At 37.5% G+C, this 18040-nt stretch overlaps 1 protein-coding gene across 23 annotated transcripts; it reads left to right on the forward strand.

Annotated features, from left to right (window-relative positions):
• Positions 1-5124: 5124 nt before the first annotated feature.
• On the forward strand, positions 5125-17204 carry LOC148877873 (protein STRUBBELIG-RECEPTOR FAMILY 3-like). Of its 23 annotated transcripts, none has more exons than XR_016099420.1 (18): positions 5150-5305; positions 5818-5990; positions 6408-6537; positions 6629-6700; positions 7191-7256; positions 7363-7423; positions 7523-7594; positions 7690-7761; positions 7838-7903; positions 8001-8066; positions 9020-9399; positions 9527-9906; positions 11586-11857; positions 11989-12127; positions 12636-12772; positions 12865-13021; positions 15958-16248; positions 16470-17204. XR_016099420.1 is itself a non-coding variant. In XM_088945704.1 (17 exons), exons 2-17 carry the CDS (start codon positions 5891-5893, stop codon positions 16051-16053), a joined length of 2277 nt encoding a protein of 758 aa, XP_088801830.1. In that variant the 5' UTR covers positions 5125-5305; positions 5818-5890; the 3' UTR covers positions 16054-16425. The 23 variants fall into 23 exon arrangements, 18 of the variants coding, with proteins under 18 accessions (XP_088801830.1, XP_088801819.1, XP_088801853.1 ...); XR_016099415.1 differs by having other exon boundaries at positions 5214-5305; positions 6445-6537; positions 7352-7423; XR_016099412.1 differs by lacking the exon at positions 5150-5305 and adding an exon at positions 5408-5539 and having other exon boundaries at positions 7352-7423.
• Positions 17205-18040: the final 836 nt, after the last annotated feature.

Genomic DNA, 18040 nt, shown 5'->3' on the forward strand with positions numbered 1-18040 from the left:
GCCTGACGCTTAGCAAGAACTAGATTGATTCCACCTACGACCTCCTCGTTGACTGGCTCTAAGAGTCCTGCGGTGTTGTCTCCTTCTCTAGTCTCGAGCACCCCAAGTTTCGGGCTTTTCTTAACCAGGTAGGCCTGCCTCCGGTATCCTGTCGAGAGTTTGTGGGGTCCAGGCTCGATGCCAGGTTTGAAGAAGCCAAGGCCGAGTTAAAAGCAAGAATTAAGGACTCCATGTTCTTTCAGGTTGCGTCTAATGGGTGGAAGCCAAAGGTTTTCGACAGTTATGGTGGAGAAAACATGGTGAATTTGATAGTAAACCTCCCAATGGGACAAGTTTGTTCCAAAGGGTGTTGTTCACTGGCATATGTGGGAGTGTGGTGCAGCGGAGATCCTCTAGGCACGGGGAGGATATTAATCAGTGTTGGAAAAATGGGGTCACTGTAACTTTGGAGGAAAAGCTCTGAGGTGCGTCTGAAGACACTATCTTTAGAACGTTATTTGCCCCCACTTAGTTTCACTAAGTTTGCTGTTGGGTTACAAGCAAATCCGTTCCCAGGATACAACAGGGCCTTGGGCAAGAATCGACAATCAGCAAAGTTGAAGAATCTCCGGAGAAACCTTCTATGAGATTGTAGCAGATCAAACTAAGAGAGAGAGAGAGAGAGAGAGAGAGAGAGAGAGAGAGAGAAAGTGGATTTCAAAAATGTATGTTTTTGAAGTCTGATTCATGCTCCTTAAATAGTTTATGAATAGGTATGAAAAAAAGGTAGGTACTAGTTCAGAGAAGGCACCTTGAACAATCACAATTTCAAACATTGTGATTGTTTAAAAAGTAGTTAACAGTTAATGACTGTTAACTTTGAATTGTGTCTCTTGATTACACCCGGTCAAATCGTGACCATTGATCTCATCAACGGTGACCAACGGTCAGCATCGCACCAAAACCAAAGCCACCCTTCATGAGCCACACGAAGTGCGAGCAAAATGCGTCTCATTGCCCTGCACACACACGTGCGCACGCGTTGCGCGGTATCAAACCCCTATACTCTCCTCTACTATTTCTAAGGAGTGTAAATCAGCTCCTATTAAAATACTGAAAACAAAGTTTATAATTTTCCAATGTGGGACAAGTTCAAAACTAGGTTTTGCAAGAGAATGACTAATTTTCCAATCAATTGTGTAGGTGCAATTTCTCATGTAATTGACCAACCAAACCCATTGGATTTAATCTCTTATAATAAAAGTCCAATGCTGTGAAGTCAACAGTAGGATGATGTGGGATGCCCCGGCCCGCTACTCCTCTTCAGTAATTAACCTTGTTGGTGACAATATCCAATTCCTCATACACTTGCATTTTATCAGAACTTACAATCTTAGCTGCGAAGCGGGTAGCAAGGTCGGTGGAGAGCTTGGATTTTTTGATGCTCGAAGACAACCTTGTCTTTCGGGCAACAAATATTGATGGATTCCATTCCCATTCTGGTGCCCGAAAAATTTTGGAAGGGATTGAAAAGCTTGCTTATAGGCATGCTCAATGCCAAGTTCGAAGAAGCCAAGGCCAAGTTGGAAGCGAGAATTAGGGACTCCATGTTCTTTCAGGTTGCATCTAATGGGTGGAAGCCAAAGGTTTTCGACAGTTATGGTGGAGAAAACATGGTGAATTTGATAATAAACCTCCCCCAGTGGAATGACTTTGTTCTAGAGGGTGTTGTTCACCAACGGCCCCATTCTGTCCGAGTAAGCAGAGGGGATCCTCTAGGAAATGATCACCGACATATGTGGGGTGGGGTGTGGTGCAACGAGATTGTAGACTACTATGATAATTGATCGAGGCCTACCAGTGAAAATTAGATGATAGGTGAAGAATATTTTTGTCCTTTTATATGATACTTAATTCGGACCAACTTGACACTTTTTGAAAGTTTGGGTACTGTAGTATACATTTGAAAATTCAGGTACTAACTTGACACTACCCCCAAAGTTTAGTGGAGTTTTCCCAATTTTTAATATACATATATGTTAATGTGCCGATGAATACTATCAAGAACACAATAATTAGACTATTTTTGTATAATAAGATTCTGTGATTAAAAACAGTTACCCTTTTAGGCCCCCTTCACTTTTTGGTAAGTTACTTATTCGGGTAAATACATTTACCAATACTTACATTTACCCCGTACAGAAATGATTTATCCGGGTAAGTGCATTCACTTATGTTCTTTTATTTTCCATGTAAACAAGACAATGACCATTTTAGCCATAAAAATCCACTATTGCAATGGACATTTTTGTCCCATTCAAGTATTAGCAAGCTAGTGGCAACTTTCCCCCAAGGTGGGAGAGTTATTTACCCACCTTGGAGATGGGTAGGAAAATAAACTTTCCCTTGTCCCCACATAAATGAAAAAGAACATGTGATTCTTGGTCAATGAGAATCAACTTTTCCCCTCTCAAAATCCAGAACCCCTTAGGGTAAAATACAAAATCTCCCTTTAAGTTTCTGACAATCATAAAAGCCTCCCCTGTAGTTTTAGTTTAATAAAAACCTCCCCTAAATTTTTAAAGAATTCAACAATCTCCCTTTCATCATTTACTCAGATGAATAACCAATAAAATTACAGAATCGCCCCTCTAATTGTCAAGGTGTCATTAATTGCTTCTCCCTCCCCCGCTCTCAACTTGTTCTTTGTTAGGTTGAAGTTTCAAATGATCGTGATCTCATTTCATTTTTTCTTGGCTTTGTTTTTGTAGAAGGAGAACAAGAATAAAGGCGAGAAGAAGGTTGGCGGAGGGAAAAAGGATGATGGTTCGATTACCGTGGTCTTGAAGGTTGATATGCACTGTGAAGGTTGTGTTAGAGATATTACAACTGTTAATGCCATACCTCTACGTTGTGACAGTAAGGCTGCTTTACACATGGCAGCAAATCCAATTTTTTAGGGGCATACAAAATACATCGAGATCGGTTGCCTAGAGATCATGTTCAACAAGTAACCATTCGTCTACAACATTTACCTAGCTACAATCAGCCGGCTGACTTGTTTATTATAGCTCTTAACTCTGATCAATTCCATCACCTTTTATCCAAGTTGGGCATTCGATTACTCCATGTTCCAACTTGAAGGGGGTGTTAGAGATATTACAGCTGTAAATTAGTTGTACAGCTCTCATTTGTTACAACGAACTCCAGGCTTAGGTGTCAGCTGTTAATCGGCTACTCTTCTCCTCCAATTGTATTTATAAAGACCTCATTCAATGAAATCGGGCATTCACTCTTCTTCCCAATTGTTGCTCTGTTTTCGCGTCTGAACCAGTTTTATAGGTTGCGCCAAGAAGGTCAAACGATCTTTTAAGGGTTTCGAAGGTACGTCAAAAACATTAGAAATAATCTTTCTGTTTCTCTTGTCATTGGTGTTAAAAGTAGCACCTGTAGCATCTTTCCACAGTTCCATTTCAAATTCCTTCCGTTTTTCTAAGTATAAACACACAAGTCAACGAGAAAGAAGCAAAATCTGTTTCCTGGTTTTTTCAAAATTTTTTCTTTCTTCTTTTGGGATTTTACAGAATTGCTTTGAGATCGGGATCCATTGCTCCTATCTCTGCTCATTTAGTTACAAAATATTTTGGGAAGAAGTCGTTTTGGTTTTTCAAACGAGAGTTATTTGTTTTGATTTCCCCTTTTCTTATAAAAATGTCTTTGTATTTAGATTTCACCGTTGCTTTGACTTCTTGGTGCGTATTAGACACAACTCTAGTTTCCTACTTCACTTAACTGGTTTATATCTCTTCATTTTCTTACATTTAAGTTTTAGTCATCTCTTCATTTTGCTGTTGTGTTCTATGGTGGATAAGGGTATCGAAGACGTCAAAGGAGACAGTGGCAACAATAAGCTAACCGTTGTAGGGAAAATAGACCCACTGAAAATTCGAGAGCGAGTAGAGTAGAAGATAAAGAAGAAGGTGGAGCTCATCTCCCCATACCCAAAAAGGAAGACAAGAAACCAGAAGAAATGCAATGAAGAGGAGAAGGAAGACTACAAGAAGAAAAACACTATAACAACTGCAGAGGGGTTGAAGGTCATGAACGGTAATGGTGTTGCATACAGAGACTAAAACACATAGAGGATTTAACGACACTCTGACGGCTTTGGTATTTTGAAATATTTTAATGACACTTTACGATTTAATTAAGGATAATTTTGTAATTTTAATAGTTTCTATCTCGGATTCTCGATCAATGATGGAAGGGAGATTTTCGTCGATTTCCTGAGAAATTTTTATTAAAGTGAAACTTCAGAGGAGGCTTTTATATTTTACCTTAACCTTTATTTATGACACTCTTTTTCTTTTCTATTTTGTTTTTTTAGGACAATGTTTAAATAATAAAACAATATGCTTTTAAAAAAGGGAGTTCAACTTTGAAGTTTGGAACTTTGAGAACCTTTCCATGTAACGAAGAATCAGTCACAACAGGAACAGTCTAATGGATAGTACTAATAAATTACTTTTGGGTCCTCAGGCTGTGAGTTGAATTTCTCTGCCTGCCCTGCCTGCCTCTTCACATGACACAAGCAGAACAAAACTTGAATTTTGATTCAGTTGTCATAGTCAACAGAAACGAACAATTATCCTTAATTTCGAAAGGCAAAGAAAAAACGTATGAACGGTAACGATTTGTTGAGCATCATGTTAATGGTTTTCAGCCGTACATAAAAGAAAAAATTCGCATGAGTAAAAAGCCAGACCAGCTGTTGGTGTTTTCCACTCCGGGTCTCAGCCAACTATTTTTTTCGGATGGTTGAGTCAAGCAATCTTCGCCCATTTTAGATGGTCGAACCAATCAATCGGTTAGTAGCGTATCGACTTTCCAGTAAACCGGTTATTTGATACGATAGATCAATATATTCAAATGCGGATATAAAGTTAATGAACCCATTATTATCACACGACAACGTGAGAGTGAGATGGCCCTCCCTAATTGAAATCATTAAGAAAAGCCCATTATTTGTCGCACAACATCAAAATTGTACCGTACATGTGAGATGGGCCATTGGGCCCACTTTTAAAATACTGGCGGCAACAATTCCTCCCCGTTAAGTTCTGGAAAAATACAATGAAGATAGATATGCAAGCTGTGCACCACGACTGGCAACTTGGCGAGTGCCGAGTGACGTGTAGTCTTGCTTTTTCTTTACTAGGAAATTGGAGACAAGAGAGAGAAAGAGAGAGATTAGAGCTCGAAACCAGTACTACTACTCTGAGACTTCGGACACTAGCTTTTTTTCTCCTTTCCAGCTCCCTCCAAGGTTAGGGTTTCCAACTCTTCAATTCAGCTTTATTAACTTTTTCATCAGTTTTTTTAATAAAATCTCCTGAAATTCAATGCTGCAATCTTCGTATTTATGTTCGTCATGCTTTAGTAGGATTCCGGGGATCTTACAGCAGCATTGAATATGGAGATATCCGTAGCTGCAGAAGTCGGAAATTACTTTTTTTTTCTTCTTTCTTTTTTGCCGATGTACACTTTTTTAGAATGATGAGTATGAACTATGAAATTTCTTTTATTGATGCCTTTTTGTTCTGAGGTTCGAATTGGTTTCAGTGGTTCTTTGAGTTAACTTCTGTTTCCAATTTGGAGTCTCTTTGCCTATTAGCTTCTTCTTTTGGCAACATTTTTTATTTCATTTGTTTACGTCTAACTTTTTGTTCTACGAGGCAGCAGCCGTTTGAATTGCCACGGCGTAGTCGGGATCTGTAACAGTTTTACATCGTCATCATCCTTATCATCTCATTCTTACTTTATCAGTTTCCTTTGCAGCTGGGAACTTTGTTGCAGCAAGAGTTCAACTAAAAGTTTGAGTTACGAGACTCTGAGTAGGAGGATATCGGTGATGGACCACTTCATTTGGGAGACTTACGCAAGGGTCTTCTTCGGGATGATCGTCATTTTTTCAGCACCCGTTTCTGATGGATACACTATTCCGAGTGACGGTAAGCAGGACTCGACATTCACACAGTGTATCCTTATTTTTAGTTTAGATTTGCAGAATCTGTAAAGGTGCCTATTAGTAGATGAATTTCACAGTTGGATTTTTATTCCAGCATTTGTGATGCTCCACTTCTCTTTAATGTTTTGGGTTTTCGATGTGTTTTCTCCCCTCCCAATTGTAAATTTCTTGAGTTGATAGAAAGCTCTGAACGATATTATTGTCCTCTTTCTTCAGTTGGATTTTTTTTTTTTTATGAATTCTTCAGTTGGATTTTTATTCCAGCATTTGTGGTGCTCTACTTCTCTATAGCGTATTGGGTTTTCATGTGTCCCCCACACCCCCACCCCCAATTGTAAATTTCTTGAATTGATAGAAGCTCTGAACGATATTATTGCCCCCTTTCTTTTTAATGTGGCAGTTTCTGCAATAAATAGCTTATATACTGCACTTGGCAGTCCTCCTCTTCCTGGGTGGATTGCTAATGGAGGCGATCCGTGCCTTGAGGCTTGGCAAGGTGTTCAATGCGCTGGTTCTAACATAACGGCAATGTATGGTTATCCTTTAGACATCCTCTTCTAATGACTGATGATCCCGGAAAGTACCTTTTATTTGTTTTCTAATAGCTTCTTTTCTATGCAGAATCCTTAATGGTGCAAATTTGGGAGGGGAACTGGGTGAGAATTTAGGATCCTATGTTTCTATTGCATCCATGTAAGTAATATCATTGTAATTCATTTATGATTTCATTTTCATCATTTTAAGTGTTTTGTATACTTTCATCCCCCACCATCACTTCCTCCTTTAACAATGATCCTTACCATATTATCAACTGATGTTTTGCCAACACGAGTATCCATGGCTGTCTTTTCATTCACTGTACGAATGCTTACCAGTTCTGTTGGCAAGCATCCATCCTGGAAATCTAATAGCCCGAATTCAGCCCTATCGGATGGCTAGGTTCTTCTGATGGGTTGACTTTTGTGCCGAGTCCTGCCAGTATCTTGAAATAGGCTATGTATTTAGATACTCTTTTCCTTGATGTTCTCCAAATGAAATGAAAATTATAAATGAAGTAGCAAACTTCATTTGTGATAATTTTCTGAGAATTGCACTTATATGTAACGTTCCAACATGTACTTGAATTCCGATGTCTCTTTTTAGACACCTTTTTTTGATGGTTCGTGCTGTTGTTTTGTGGCAGAGATCTCAGCAATAACCATATCGGTGGTAGTATTCCATCCAATTTGCCACTTACCATGAAGAACTTGTATGTTTTCACCTGGGCTATCACTTCTGATCTGTTAATAATGTCATTTAAGCATAATCTTATGTGAAACATATGATTTTCTTCAAATGTGGCAGTTTTCTTTCAGATAATCAGTTCACAGGGAGCATCCCAAGTAGCTTGGCCTCTCTGACTCAGTTGACAGACATGTACAATTTCGGATTCTGTTTTGTTTAGTTTGAGGTTTACCTGTAGGAGATGTTATGTTATTTATGTACTAGTTTAAAAATTGAACTTGTTTCCTTCAGGTCACTTAACAATAATCACTTAACTGGAGAAATACCAGATGCATTTCAGTCTCTCACTGGGTTGATAAATATGTAAGGCTTCCCTTTGAATTTGGACAGCATTTCCTTTCCATGCTCACTTTTGGAGGTTCTCAATTTTTTATTTTTTATGACCACTTTTGATGCAGGGATCTGTCAAGTAACAATTTGAGTGGGCAGCTACCTCCCTCAATGGAAAACTTGTCGTCTTTAACAACCTTGTAAGTATTTTATTTTGATAATGGCTCTTATTTCTAAGAAATTTCAATGCAATGAATTTGTGTTCTTGGTCTGCAGGCACTTGCAAGACAATCAGTTGTCTGGGACCCTTGATGTTTTACGGGATCTTCCTTTGAGAGATCTGTATTGTTCTAAACCACTTAATTAATTGGACTTTATTTTCTTAGGACCGTTTCTTGATGCATTTGATTACAATTTTGCCCTTTTGCCTTTTTGACAGGAATATAGAGAATAATCTGTTCTCTGGACCTATACCTGATAAGCTGCTGGGTATTCCAAATTTCAAGTGAGTTCCCTGCTATAGACACATTTCATGTATTTCATCTTTAGGCAATTGTTATTTAAACATAGAAACAAAATTCACCCATGTATATGGATCTGCAAGTAGTAGTGAAACAAGGGCAAAGATATCCAAGTCATTTTCTAATATTGTGTGATGATCATTTATGACCTAGCTGGCAAATTTCCCGGCCTGGGAAGCTATTTTTCTTCTAGCCCCGGCATGGCCCAGACCCACACTAAGTCCGCATGTAATGCGGGCTGGCCGGGTTGGGCCTGGTGTGGACAGCCCTAAAAATCTTTGATACCCTGTCAAAACCTGGCACAGATGGCCAGGCTGGCATTTTGTGTCAACATGCCTCTGTATCCAGTCCACCCCTCCCAAGACCCTAGATAGTTGGAACCAACATTAAGTAATGACCATTTTGCAATGGTAAAACCTTGGGTTGACAATCATGAGAGTGTACAGGCTCAAGTTTGGGGACAGCCACTTTGTGCAAGAAAATGTCAAAGTTGGCTTGTATCCAGTCCACCCATTCCAAAACCTTGGATGGATAGGACCAATGTTAGGTAATGGCCTTTTATATTTAGAACCATTCTTATGTGTCGGCATGCTTCCAATAGAAGTTTTTAATCTAGCAGTTAGATAAATCTGAATGCCCTTGTTATTTTAATTTCCTTATATTATATTTGGTGTATGTTGGCCTTTGGCTGTTTTCTTTCTACCTGTTTCCCATCCATTTTTCTTCAGGCTGTGGGGTTTACTTCACATCTTAATAAATTCTTAGTAGTGTTGCTTTGAAAAATATATTCGGAACAATTATTATTTCCATATGTTCTATGGTTGTGTTTGCATACTTAGCAAAAGCTTTTACAGTAATGAGGGAATGAATATGGTTGCATTAGTTTGTTAATTTCTTTTTTCTTGTGGCCTTTTGATACGTGTGGGATTCAATGCAGGAAGGATGGGAACCCTTTCAACGCTACTGTTGCTCCATCACATCAACCTGCATCCCGAGCACCCCATGTTTCTAGAGCACCGCCTTCTGAAGAAGCACGTGGGAAGCAGGCAAAGGGACCTACTTCTGCACCTCAAGGGCCTGATTCTACAAAAACAAAAAAGTTTTTGACAACTAAAAGAGTTATTTGGATTTCAATTACTGGGGTTTTGATATTTATTATCATTGTCTTGGCACTTTCCCTTCTTGCATCAAAATGTTGCAAAGAAAGGGAAGAGGCTGATATATTTTCCAAAAAACATGAAATAATCAGTACATATAAAGAGCCCAAAGAGAAAGAAACACAGTCAATGGACTGGCCAAACAATCAGATGGAGAAAGGTATGTTTGTTAATATTGAGTTTCTAGTCTAGTTTTTAGTATATGTTATGTATGTATTTTCTTCAAGGTTCTGTTTTCCCCTTATACTAATAGGATATTGAAATACTTGTGAATAATTCCAAAGCAGTTCTAAGGCCAAGGGACGAACATGGGATAGACATTGGAAGGCTAGGAGCAGTCCCAAAAGCAAAGGATAATAGTAAGTCGGATATTAAAAGAATGGGTGAGCTTTCAAATCTAAAGGAGGATCATGAGATTGACGTGTCTGGGATAGATATGGTTTTAATGCCTCCACCTCCCCCTCCTGCTGAGAAGGTGATTGTGAACCCGATTTTGCCCACTGCAACAACACTTAGGCCTCCCCTCGAAAGCATGAATCCTATTGCTTCTGTTATCTCTTTCACAATTGCATCCCTTCAGCAATATACAAACAGCTTTTCTCAAGAAAATCTCATTGGAGGAGGTATGCTTGGCAATGCTTACCGGGCAAAGCTTCCTGATGGAAAGGTAAGGTGTTCCTGTTTCCACAGAAGTGACTAAATATAACCATCTAGAAATTTATAAGTGAACCCATGTTAGATTGATACTTTATGTTAGAGATCTTGTAAGTTCTAAGATAAATGTTATGGTAAGAAGTTTATTTCTCATTCTTAGGCTTCTTCTTCTACCTTCCATAAACATCATGCATGCTTTTGATCAATGCTTAGAGAACCGGACTGGACATAGAACTGGAAAAGGGAGAGGTTCATGAGTCAGAAATTCAATCAGGGTCAAACCAGAGCTCAAGTCGTGATGATGTGGCATATATGTATATATAATGCGGGCCAAGGTTCAAACTATTGATACACCCCGATACAGCGGAAGGGGTTTATCGGTACTTTGAACCTTCCACCCTATTGTTTTAGTTTCTTATCTTTAAAATTTAAAGGGGTCTGAAATTAATATGTATTAATGTTTAAACAAACGCTTTTTAAAAAAACCTGAAAACAATGTATTGGTACATACTGGTACAATACATATTGGCTGATATGGGCCGATACGTTGCAAAATTTTGATTCTTGCTTTAAACACTAAATATATATTATATTTTACAATTTATATCATGCTTGAATATGATGGATAGTTGGCAAGTTTCTTACTTTTTGAAAGTAAACGATCAGGGTTCAAGCCTCCTAACTCACATTTTATTTGACATAAGTGTGTAATAAAGTAATGTATATAATAAAGAGTCATTAACTATAAAAAATAAAAGGAATGGATTAATGGTAACTAAGAAATACACATAAATAAGAGGTGGGTTAAAATCTTGCCATTGCTATTATGAAATTTCGTCTCAATTAGTGACCCCGGCGGTTTATGAAACCAGGACTGGTTTGCCAGTTCTCTGGTTAAACATCTGGTCATTTGGTTTTCTATCAAGTCTGGTTTCTAGGGTATGACTGAACTGGCTAGTGCCCCAGGCCATGGTTCAACTGGTCCAGCTGACCGCTCCGGTCTGGTTTTGTATACACTACTTTTGATAGTTTTCTTTGATGTTATCTTTGTAATATGCAGATTTTTATTTCTAGAGCTTTAGATTGTTATTTCTTCATAGATGAATCTTTATCATTGCTTTTTGAAAAATTTACCGGAAATTGTTAAAACAGAATAGGTTCACATGCACTGACTGAATCCCATGCTTTCTATCCAAGAATAATTATTGTTCCTTCTTAAGGAAAACAAAATAATATACTGATGACAGATTTTGCTACTTCCTAACTTTTTTATATCATTTCCTAACTCTTAAGTCCCTTCTAATTTTTCTTGGCTTTAGTTGGACTTGGACCACTTTGAGATAATTGGTAGTCCAGTTTCATTGTCAATATATCTATTTGTATACTACCTCTTTGCCCCCTCCCCCACACAAATATTTCCTTTTTCATCTTCTATCAAGTGGAAGAATCTGAATTCCATGTTCTATTTTCCAATGGTTTCCAACACTTGCCTAGATAAAGCTTATTTTAAATCGTGCGATAATTTCTTGTTGCCTTTATCCTTGAAGCTTTTATTCCAATTGTTGTCAGTTTCAGTATCTCACTAAATTTGAAATGCATGCTCTCTGTGGGTATGTTAATGGGCATTTTATTCAGTGCATCTAGTGTCCTCGTATCTGACTCCTATGGTTTTGCTCCTTGATGTTTCTTTAGCTCCTGGCAGTAAAGAAACTTGATAATGTGGCTTCTAGGCGGCAGACAGATGAGGAATTTCTTGAGTTGGTTTCAAGCATTTCTAAGCTTAAACATGCTAATGTTATCAAGCTTGAGGGTTATTGTGCTGAACATGGGCAAAAGCTACTCATCTATGAATATTGCAGCAATGGGACACTCCATGATGCCCTGCACTCTGATGACGAGATCAACAGAAAACTTTCATGGAATGCCCGCATTCAGATGGCACTTGGAGCTGCAAGGGCTCTAGAGTAAGTAACATAACCATCATATTGGAATTTCATGTCTGTTAATGTTTTTGTGCTTCTACCTTACATGATTAATTCACTCTAATAACATTATCATTTGTAAAGCTAAATACTGTCATTTTTCGTTGGTGAAGGTATTTGCATGAGGTCTGCCAACCACCCATTGTACATCGGAATTTCAAGTCTGCTAACATTCTTCTTGATGATGAACTTGTAGTACATGTCTCTGATTGTGGTTTGTCTCCTTTGATATCATCTGGTGCCGTTAGTCAGGTAAATCAATATTTTTTGAAATTCAAAGGTTGCTTATTATTATTCACACATATTTGACGCATGGACCTATGCTTCTCCAATTTAGACTTAAAGGTTTTTTTTTTTATCATCAAAGACTTTAGATTTTAAGAGTTTCTCTGCTATTGGTTTCTTGCATTCTGCTTTTAGTAGAATTTAGCCCGTCATCTGATCAGGTTGTTTCAACAAAATGAACTTGGAAAAATCCCAACCTCTCCCTGTCACATGAAACACTTCTCTGTTATTTCTTCCATTGCCAGGAAGTTCTAGATTGAATATCTTACTCTCAATCGGCACTATTTGATGGCTGTCTGTCCACTGTTGTCATCATCACTGTCACACAAGTTCTAGCACCATTTAGTCTAGTGCAAATTGTGTTGTTGAGAAGTATCACATCTACAACAGTCCAAAACTCCAAATTGAGCTATAGGCTCAAAATTATGTTTCATTCTTTATAAACTGGCACTGATACTGTTCTATTTACTCTCAGTTGTCAGGACAACTTCTATCAGCTTATGGGTATGGTGCTCCAGAATTTGAGTCTGGAACTTATACTTACCAAAGTGATGTTTACAGTTTTGGAGTTGTAATGTTAGAACTTCTTACAGGGCGAAAGTCCTATGACAGGTTAGGATTCTCTATCTTAACTTTCTTTTTGGCTTTGTTGTCATTTATTTGTTTTACAGCTACTTATTTTCTTCTTAAAACAATATGGATAGATCAAGGCCTAGAGGAGAGCAACATTTGGCAAGATGGGCAATTACTCAACTTCATGATATTGATGCACTGTCAAGGATGGTAGATCCTTCTCTGAATGGAGTTTACCCTGCTAAATCTTTATCACGTTTTGCAGACATTATTTCCCTTTGTATCCAGGCAAGTTTCATTTTAGATTTTTGGACTTATTTCTAATATATGGTGGCAGTTTTTTTTTTTCTCTTAGTTATTTGATTTGACATGAGTGCTAGGGCTGTCAATGGGTCTGTTCTACCTGACTGATGTCACTGACCAAACCGATTATATTGGTCCTAGTTCAGTCATTTTGTCCTGATTAATAATCGGGTTGGTTCCATAGTTTTCAAGGTGCTAAGGTGGGCAACAAGGGAGCGCTTAGTTGCTTAGTGTCTAAAAAGGATAGAAAAAACAAGAGGCTGATCCCCTGTTTCTATTGTAGGAAAAGAAGTAAAAAGACAAAAAAAGTAATGGCTGTAACGTGGAAAATATGGGGTGGAGCCCCTATTTTTGTTCTAGAAGAAAAATAAGAAGGGGCAGAGCCCTTGTTTTTGTTCAAGAAGAAGAAAGATAAGAAGGGCAGAGCCCCTGTTTTTGTCCAGAAGAAGAAAACCCCTGTTTTTTAAGAAGAAGAACATACCTTCTGGCTTCTGTGATTGGTTGGTGCTCCTTGCTTAAGACTTCGAACTCTGCATCACTCAAATCCTGTTAGTCTTCCCCGGTTCTTAGCTTAGCTTTTCGAATATCCATCACTCAGAACCCTAACAAAGTAAGAAGCTAACAATAAGGATATTATTTAGTGAAAGAAATAATAAAATGATACAGTGTATCATGCCTATATTAATATTATATGATAAAAATATAATATAATATATATATATATATATATGAAACATTATATAACTTTGTATAAGTGGTATATAAACTCACTTGGCGTCTGGACGAAGAGGAGCCCCAAAAAGCGACTAGACACCTAGACGTCACCTTGACCACTAAGGTTGGTTCTGGTTTTTGATTGTTCCAAACCAACTTGGACCTGAAACAATTATTTTATTAGTAAAATATAAAGGTTTTTTAGATTTTTTGTAATTTTTATTATATTGTCTAAAATGGTAAAATTAGTGGATAATATATAAGACAATTTTGGTTAAAAATACTTGATTTATTAATATATAAATAATGTACTATTTTACTGTCATTTTTAGTAAGATTATATTATAAAAAATCAAGTTTTATATCATTATTTAAATAAAAAACTATGTTATGTATAATCGGGTTATTGGGTCAGACCTGATTATCAGGACGGTTCTGGATCTATGTCTTGCCCTGATTAAGTAATCAGTTTGGGACTGGTACAGGCTGTCCCGAACCAGACCTGACCCATTGGCAGCTCTAATGAGTGCTTTCTGAAACCTGCCTTGAGAAATCCAGCTTCCTTTTCAGTTATTACTTAGGTTGTAGATATCACTGTTTTCAAAACCGGATTGGACCTGATGGTTGGACCGGAAAAATCAGGAGGACCGGTTCCATTTTCCTCCAAAACCGCTTTTTCCCCCAAAACTGTTGATTTTGGTCAGAAAACCACTGAATTGGCCGGTTAACCATTTGAACGGTGTTGACCGTTTTCCAATTTTTTTATTTTTTTATTTTTTTATTTTTTTGTCAGAACGGGACGGCTGTTCGGGTCGAACAGTCGGACCATTCAAACCGGTAACCGGACCCCTGACCAGTTCAGTCACCAGTTCGTTTTTAAAAACCATGGCAGATATTCTTTAGTGTGCTAATACCTGAGATGTGCAATTTGGATTGCTATGGCCCTCGATCCATCTATATAATGTACCATTACTATGGATCACCATAACCAGAAGAGTTGTATAAATATTAGCACGTGTGATTTTTAACCTTGTCTGAGCAAGAATTTCCTATACTTGTACCAGCATTGGTGTTCATCAAATGTTTAAAAAATCAAGGTGTGAAGCAAAACACCAGGACATTATGATGTGTGAGGTGTAAGCCTTGAGGCTTGAGGATTAAGCCTCATGAATTACCATCTTTTTTTAAGAAAGAGAAAAATGTTAAATGAATATGAAAAAGTGTAAAGACATGTGCATTTATCAAAAAAAAGTGTAGACGTGCCAGCGGAGATTTTTTTATAGGAAACAGTAAGGAGCATATTTTTATATAGAAAGAGCATATAAATCAATGACAGATAACATAAAAAAGAATAATAAGAATTTTAGGAGCTTTAGAGAAAGTCATCACATTCTTATAACCACTTAATAACTTCTAAAAAGCTTCCAAAGTAAAGTTTAGCTCTTTAAACATGTTCAGCATATTTACAAGCACAAAAAACTGCATATGCATTAACAACAGACGAACAAGCATTCCAAGGTGAGAAATATCCCTTGCACAGTTGCACTTCCAAGTATGAACCCCAGGGTTGATCCCCATGGTGCTTTCCTCGAGCCTTGTGCCAAGGCTAGCTTCAGAATTTAAGCCTTGTATGCTTAAATCACTGATTCAGAGTGAACAGATTGTTCCAATGCATCCTTTTAAGTCTTATAACTTGGCTACTGATAGTCTTGCTAGGGGTCGGCCAGTGGATGTGTGTTGTTTTGAGTTCCTTTTTATTCTGTTTGGGTCTTGAGCCTGTGTTCCCCCTCAACCTACGCTCAGCTGAAAATTTTAAACAAATAAGATAAAGTTTGCACTTGATTGATTGAAAAAATATAATTTTTCTTTATAAAATATTTCATATTTTCTTATTCGTGTAATCCTATCTTCAAGCTTGAACTGAGTCAATATTGATTATAAAACCAACCCTATCAAAGTAATTGCCTGACCTAGTTAGTTTTAACATGTTTTGCTTTCAATGTAAAACCTTTTGCTCCTCTGGTTATCTCAAATCAGTAACCAGTTTGTCTAGGAATTGCACAGGGCATCTATTTACTGTTTTGAGTTTCTAATGTTTCTTGTGGTTTTTGATGATTTTGGTCATTAGGCTGGCCTGTTTCTTTTTCATAATTCTACTGTCAATGTAGGGGAAATGAATTCATCATATCATGAAATCTATTTTGCAGCCCGAGCCAGAGTTCAGGCCACCAATGTCTGAAATTGTCCTGAACCTCTTGCACATGATACAGAGGGAACCCCCCAAGAAGTCTAATGGGGAGTAGTTTTAAATTAGATGATGAGCGCGGTGTCAGATTGAGAATGCTGCGTACTGGTATTATCTATCACATGCAGTCGAAGCAAAGAGACCTTTCAAGTGTTAACAGCTGCTAACCTTCTGCATTTGTTGACGTATTAACAATTCATACACTCAAGGGCTTATTATGGCCGATGGACTGAAGGTTTCCTGCTACAAAACCGTAAGAATCTCTCAGATGAATTGATTCTTCTGATCGATTGATGCCTCATTAAACTATGCAGAAGTGATTGTGTCAATGGCTGCACTAGTTCAATTTATTGTTATTCCTGTATAATAGCACATTTTCTTCAATTTCTTTCGGAAAAGTAAATAATTTTCTCTTGCTTTTATTCTTTTATATTTCTCCATCTTATTCAAAAGGATCTGCTTTCTTTAACGTAGGCGGTACGAGGTCAAAGTTATCCTGCTCATCACTATTGAACCCATTTCAAAGTTGTAAGCGGCCTAGGGAGAGGGATCGTGGGAATTCACATTTGCTGCCACAGCACATCCCAACCGTGCACTGGTAACATCTCCCCATGACGAGTACAGGAGATGATCTCAATGCACACTGAGATGTGTTGTGGGGTGTGCACAGTGGGGAGCCAATCTGAACTCGAAAGGTCGATGTTGAATTGGAGTTTTTGCTTGCAAATGGAACAAATAAACGGAGTAAAGGTCAAATCAGTCAAAAACAAAAGAAAATCAAGTATAATTTCGAGCAGAGGGTGATTCGAATTTAATCCAAATTCTGATCGAGTTTATCATCTCATTCGATTCAAAGGTCCGAAATGTCCGAAATGGAGATATTTGAATCCGACAAAATAGATATTCATTTGCACCCTTATTTAAAACAAAAGCCAAGTATCTCAGTTTTAAAATAAAGGGTAAATAGTCTTTTTTTCTATCTTTTCATTAATGGTCCTTAACAATTGTCTATTGTCAGGAAATTTGGGCTGCGTTTTTTAAAGGATGCAAATAAGTGTGAATGCAAAGATGTAGAGTGTAAATAGTTCATATAAATTGCAAAATTTTGTTAGTTTTGCATTGACAAATTTACTTTCTTACCAAACAGGCTTTTAGTTGTAGTGGATGTGAACATTAATTTCAATAAAGCATTTTTTTTTTTTATCAAAAGTCTACTTGAATGCAAATTTACCTTTTTTATTGATGTATTTATATCTTATTATCAATGTAAATATGCATTGGTCTGTCATTTGGCAATGCATAAATGTAATGTTGCCAAACACAGGCAAAAGTGAACTAGAGTACAGATTTACCCTGAACTGTGATTTACACTTCATTTGCATTGTTTCCAAACACAGCTTTAAGGTTATTTTAAGTAATTTTTCAAATGGTAGGGTAAGTTATTGTCCATTTACTAAACCATAGGGGTATTTTAAGTATTTAACCCTTTTATTTTTTAACATGTCCCCTCATGTTATGGAATAGTAGACCACTTGGTCTAACAAGCTCAATTGCTTAGATACCATCTAAAGGAATTGTTTAACCGAAAAGCTTAAGTTGCTGGTTAGGTAAGTTCTTAAATAGGTTTTATTCTCTAACAATATTTTTCTTGCATGCGATATTCATACAACAACATGAATCGCTTGTGAACTAATATAATAATATGATTAAAATAGAGATAAACAAACTTAGGCTCCCTTAGGGTGTGTTTTATAATGTGGGTGAGAAATTGGGTAGTATGTTCTCATCCACACTGCACTTGTGGCAAGGATGCGCCTACACCACACTACAGCAAGATAATTGCTATGCACTATGAATAAAAATGAGTGGACTGAACCACTCCACATTTCCATAGGGAGTCTGGATTTGCTCCTCACAAAACATACCTCACACGAACCCCATAGCCTCATCCCACCATGTATTAGGAACATCTCCTATCTTTTGTGTTGTTATTCATGGGGAGATATTCCCAATACACAGTGGGATGAGGTTGAGGTGTGCTCTGT

This window comes from Nelumbo lutea, chromosome 1 (genome assembly GCF_056320005.1).
Source record: "Nelumbo lutea isolate HS-2025 chromosome 1, American lotus-T2T, whole genome shotgun sequence".
NCBI lineage: Eukaryota > Viridiplantae > Streptophyta > Magnoliopsida > Proteales > Nelumbonaceae > Nelumbo > Nelumbo lutea.

What these genes read in the sequence shown, in the direction of transcription:
- LOC148877873 (XM_088945693.1), top strand. Translation starts at nt 5,891, where the DNA reads ATGGACCACTTCATTTGGGAGACTTACGCAAGGGTCTTCTTCGGGATG. An exon ending in TATGTTTCTATTGCATCCAT is followed by an intron (nt 6,701 to 7,190) that starts GTAAGTAATATC and finishes GTTTTGTGGCAG; the next exon opens with AGATCTCAGCAATAACCATA. An exon ending in CTCACTGGGTTGATAAATAT is followed by an intron (nt 7,595 to 7,689) that starts GTAAGGCTTCCC and finishes CTTTTGATGCAG; the next exon opens with GGATCTGTCAAGTAACAATT.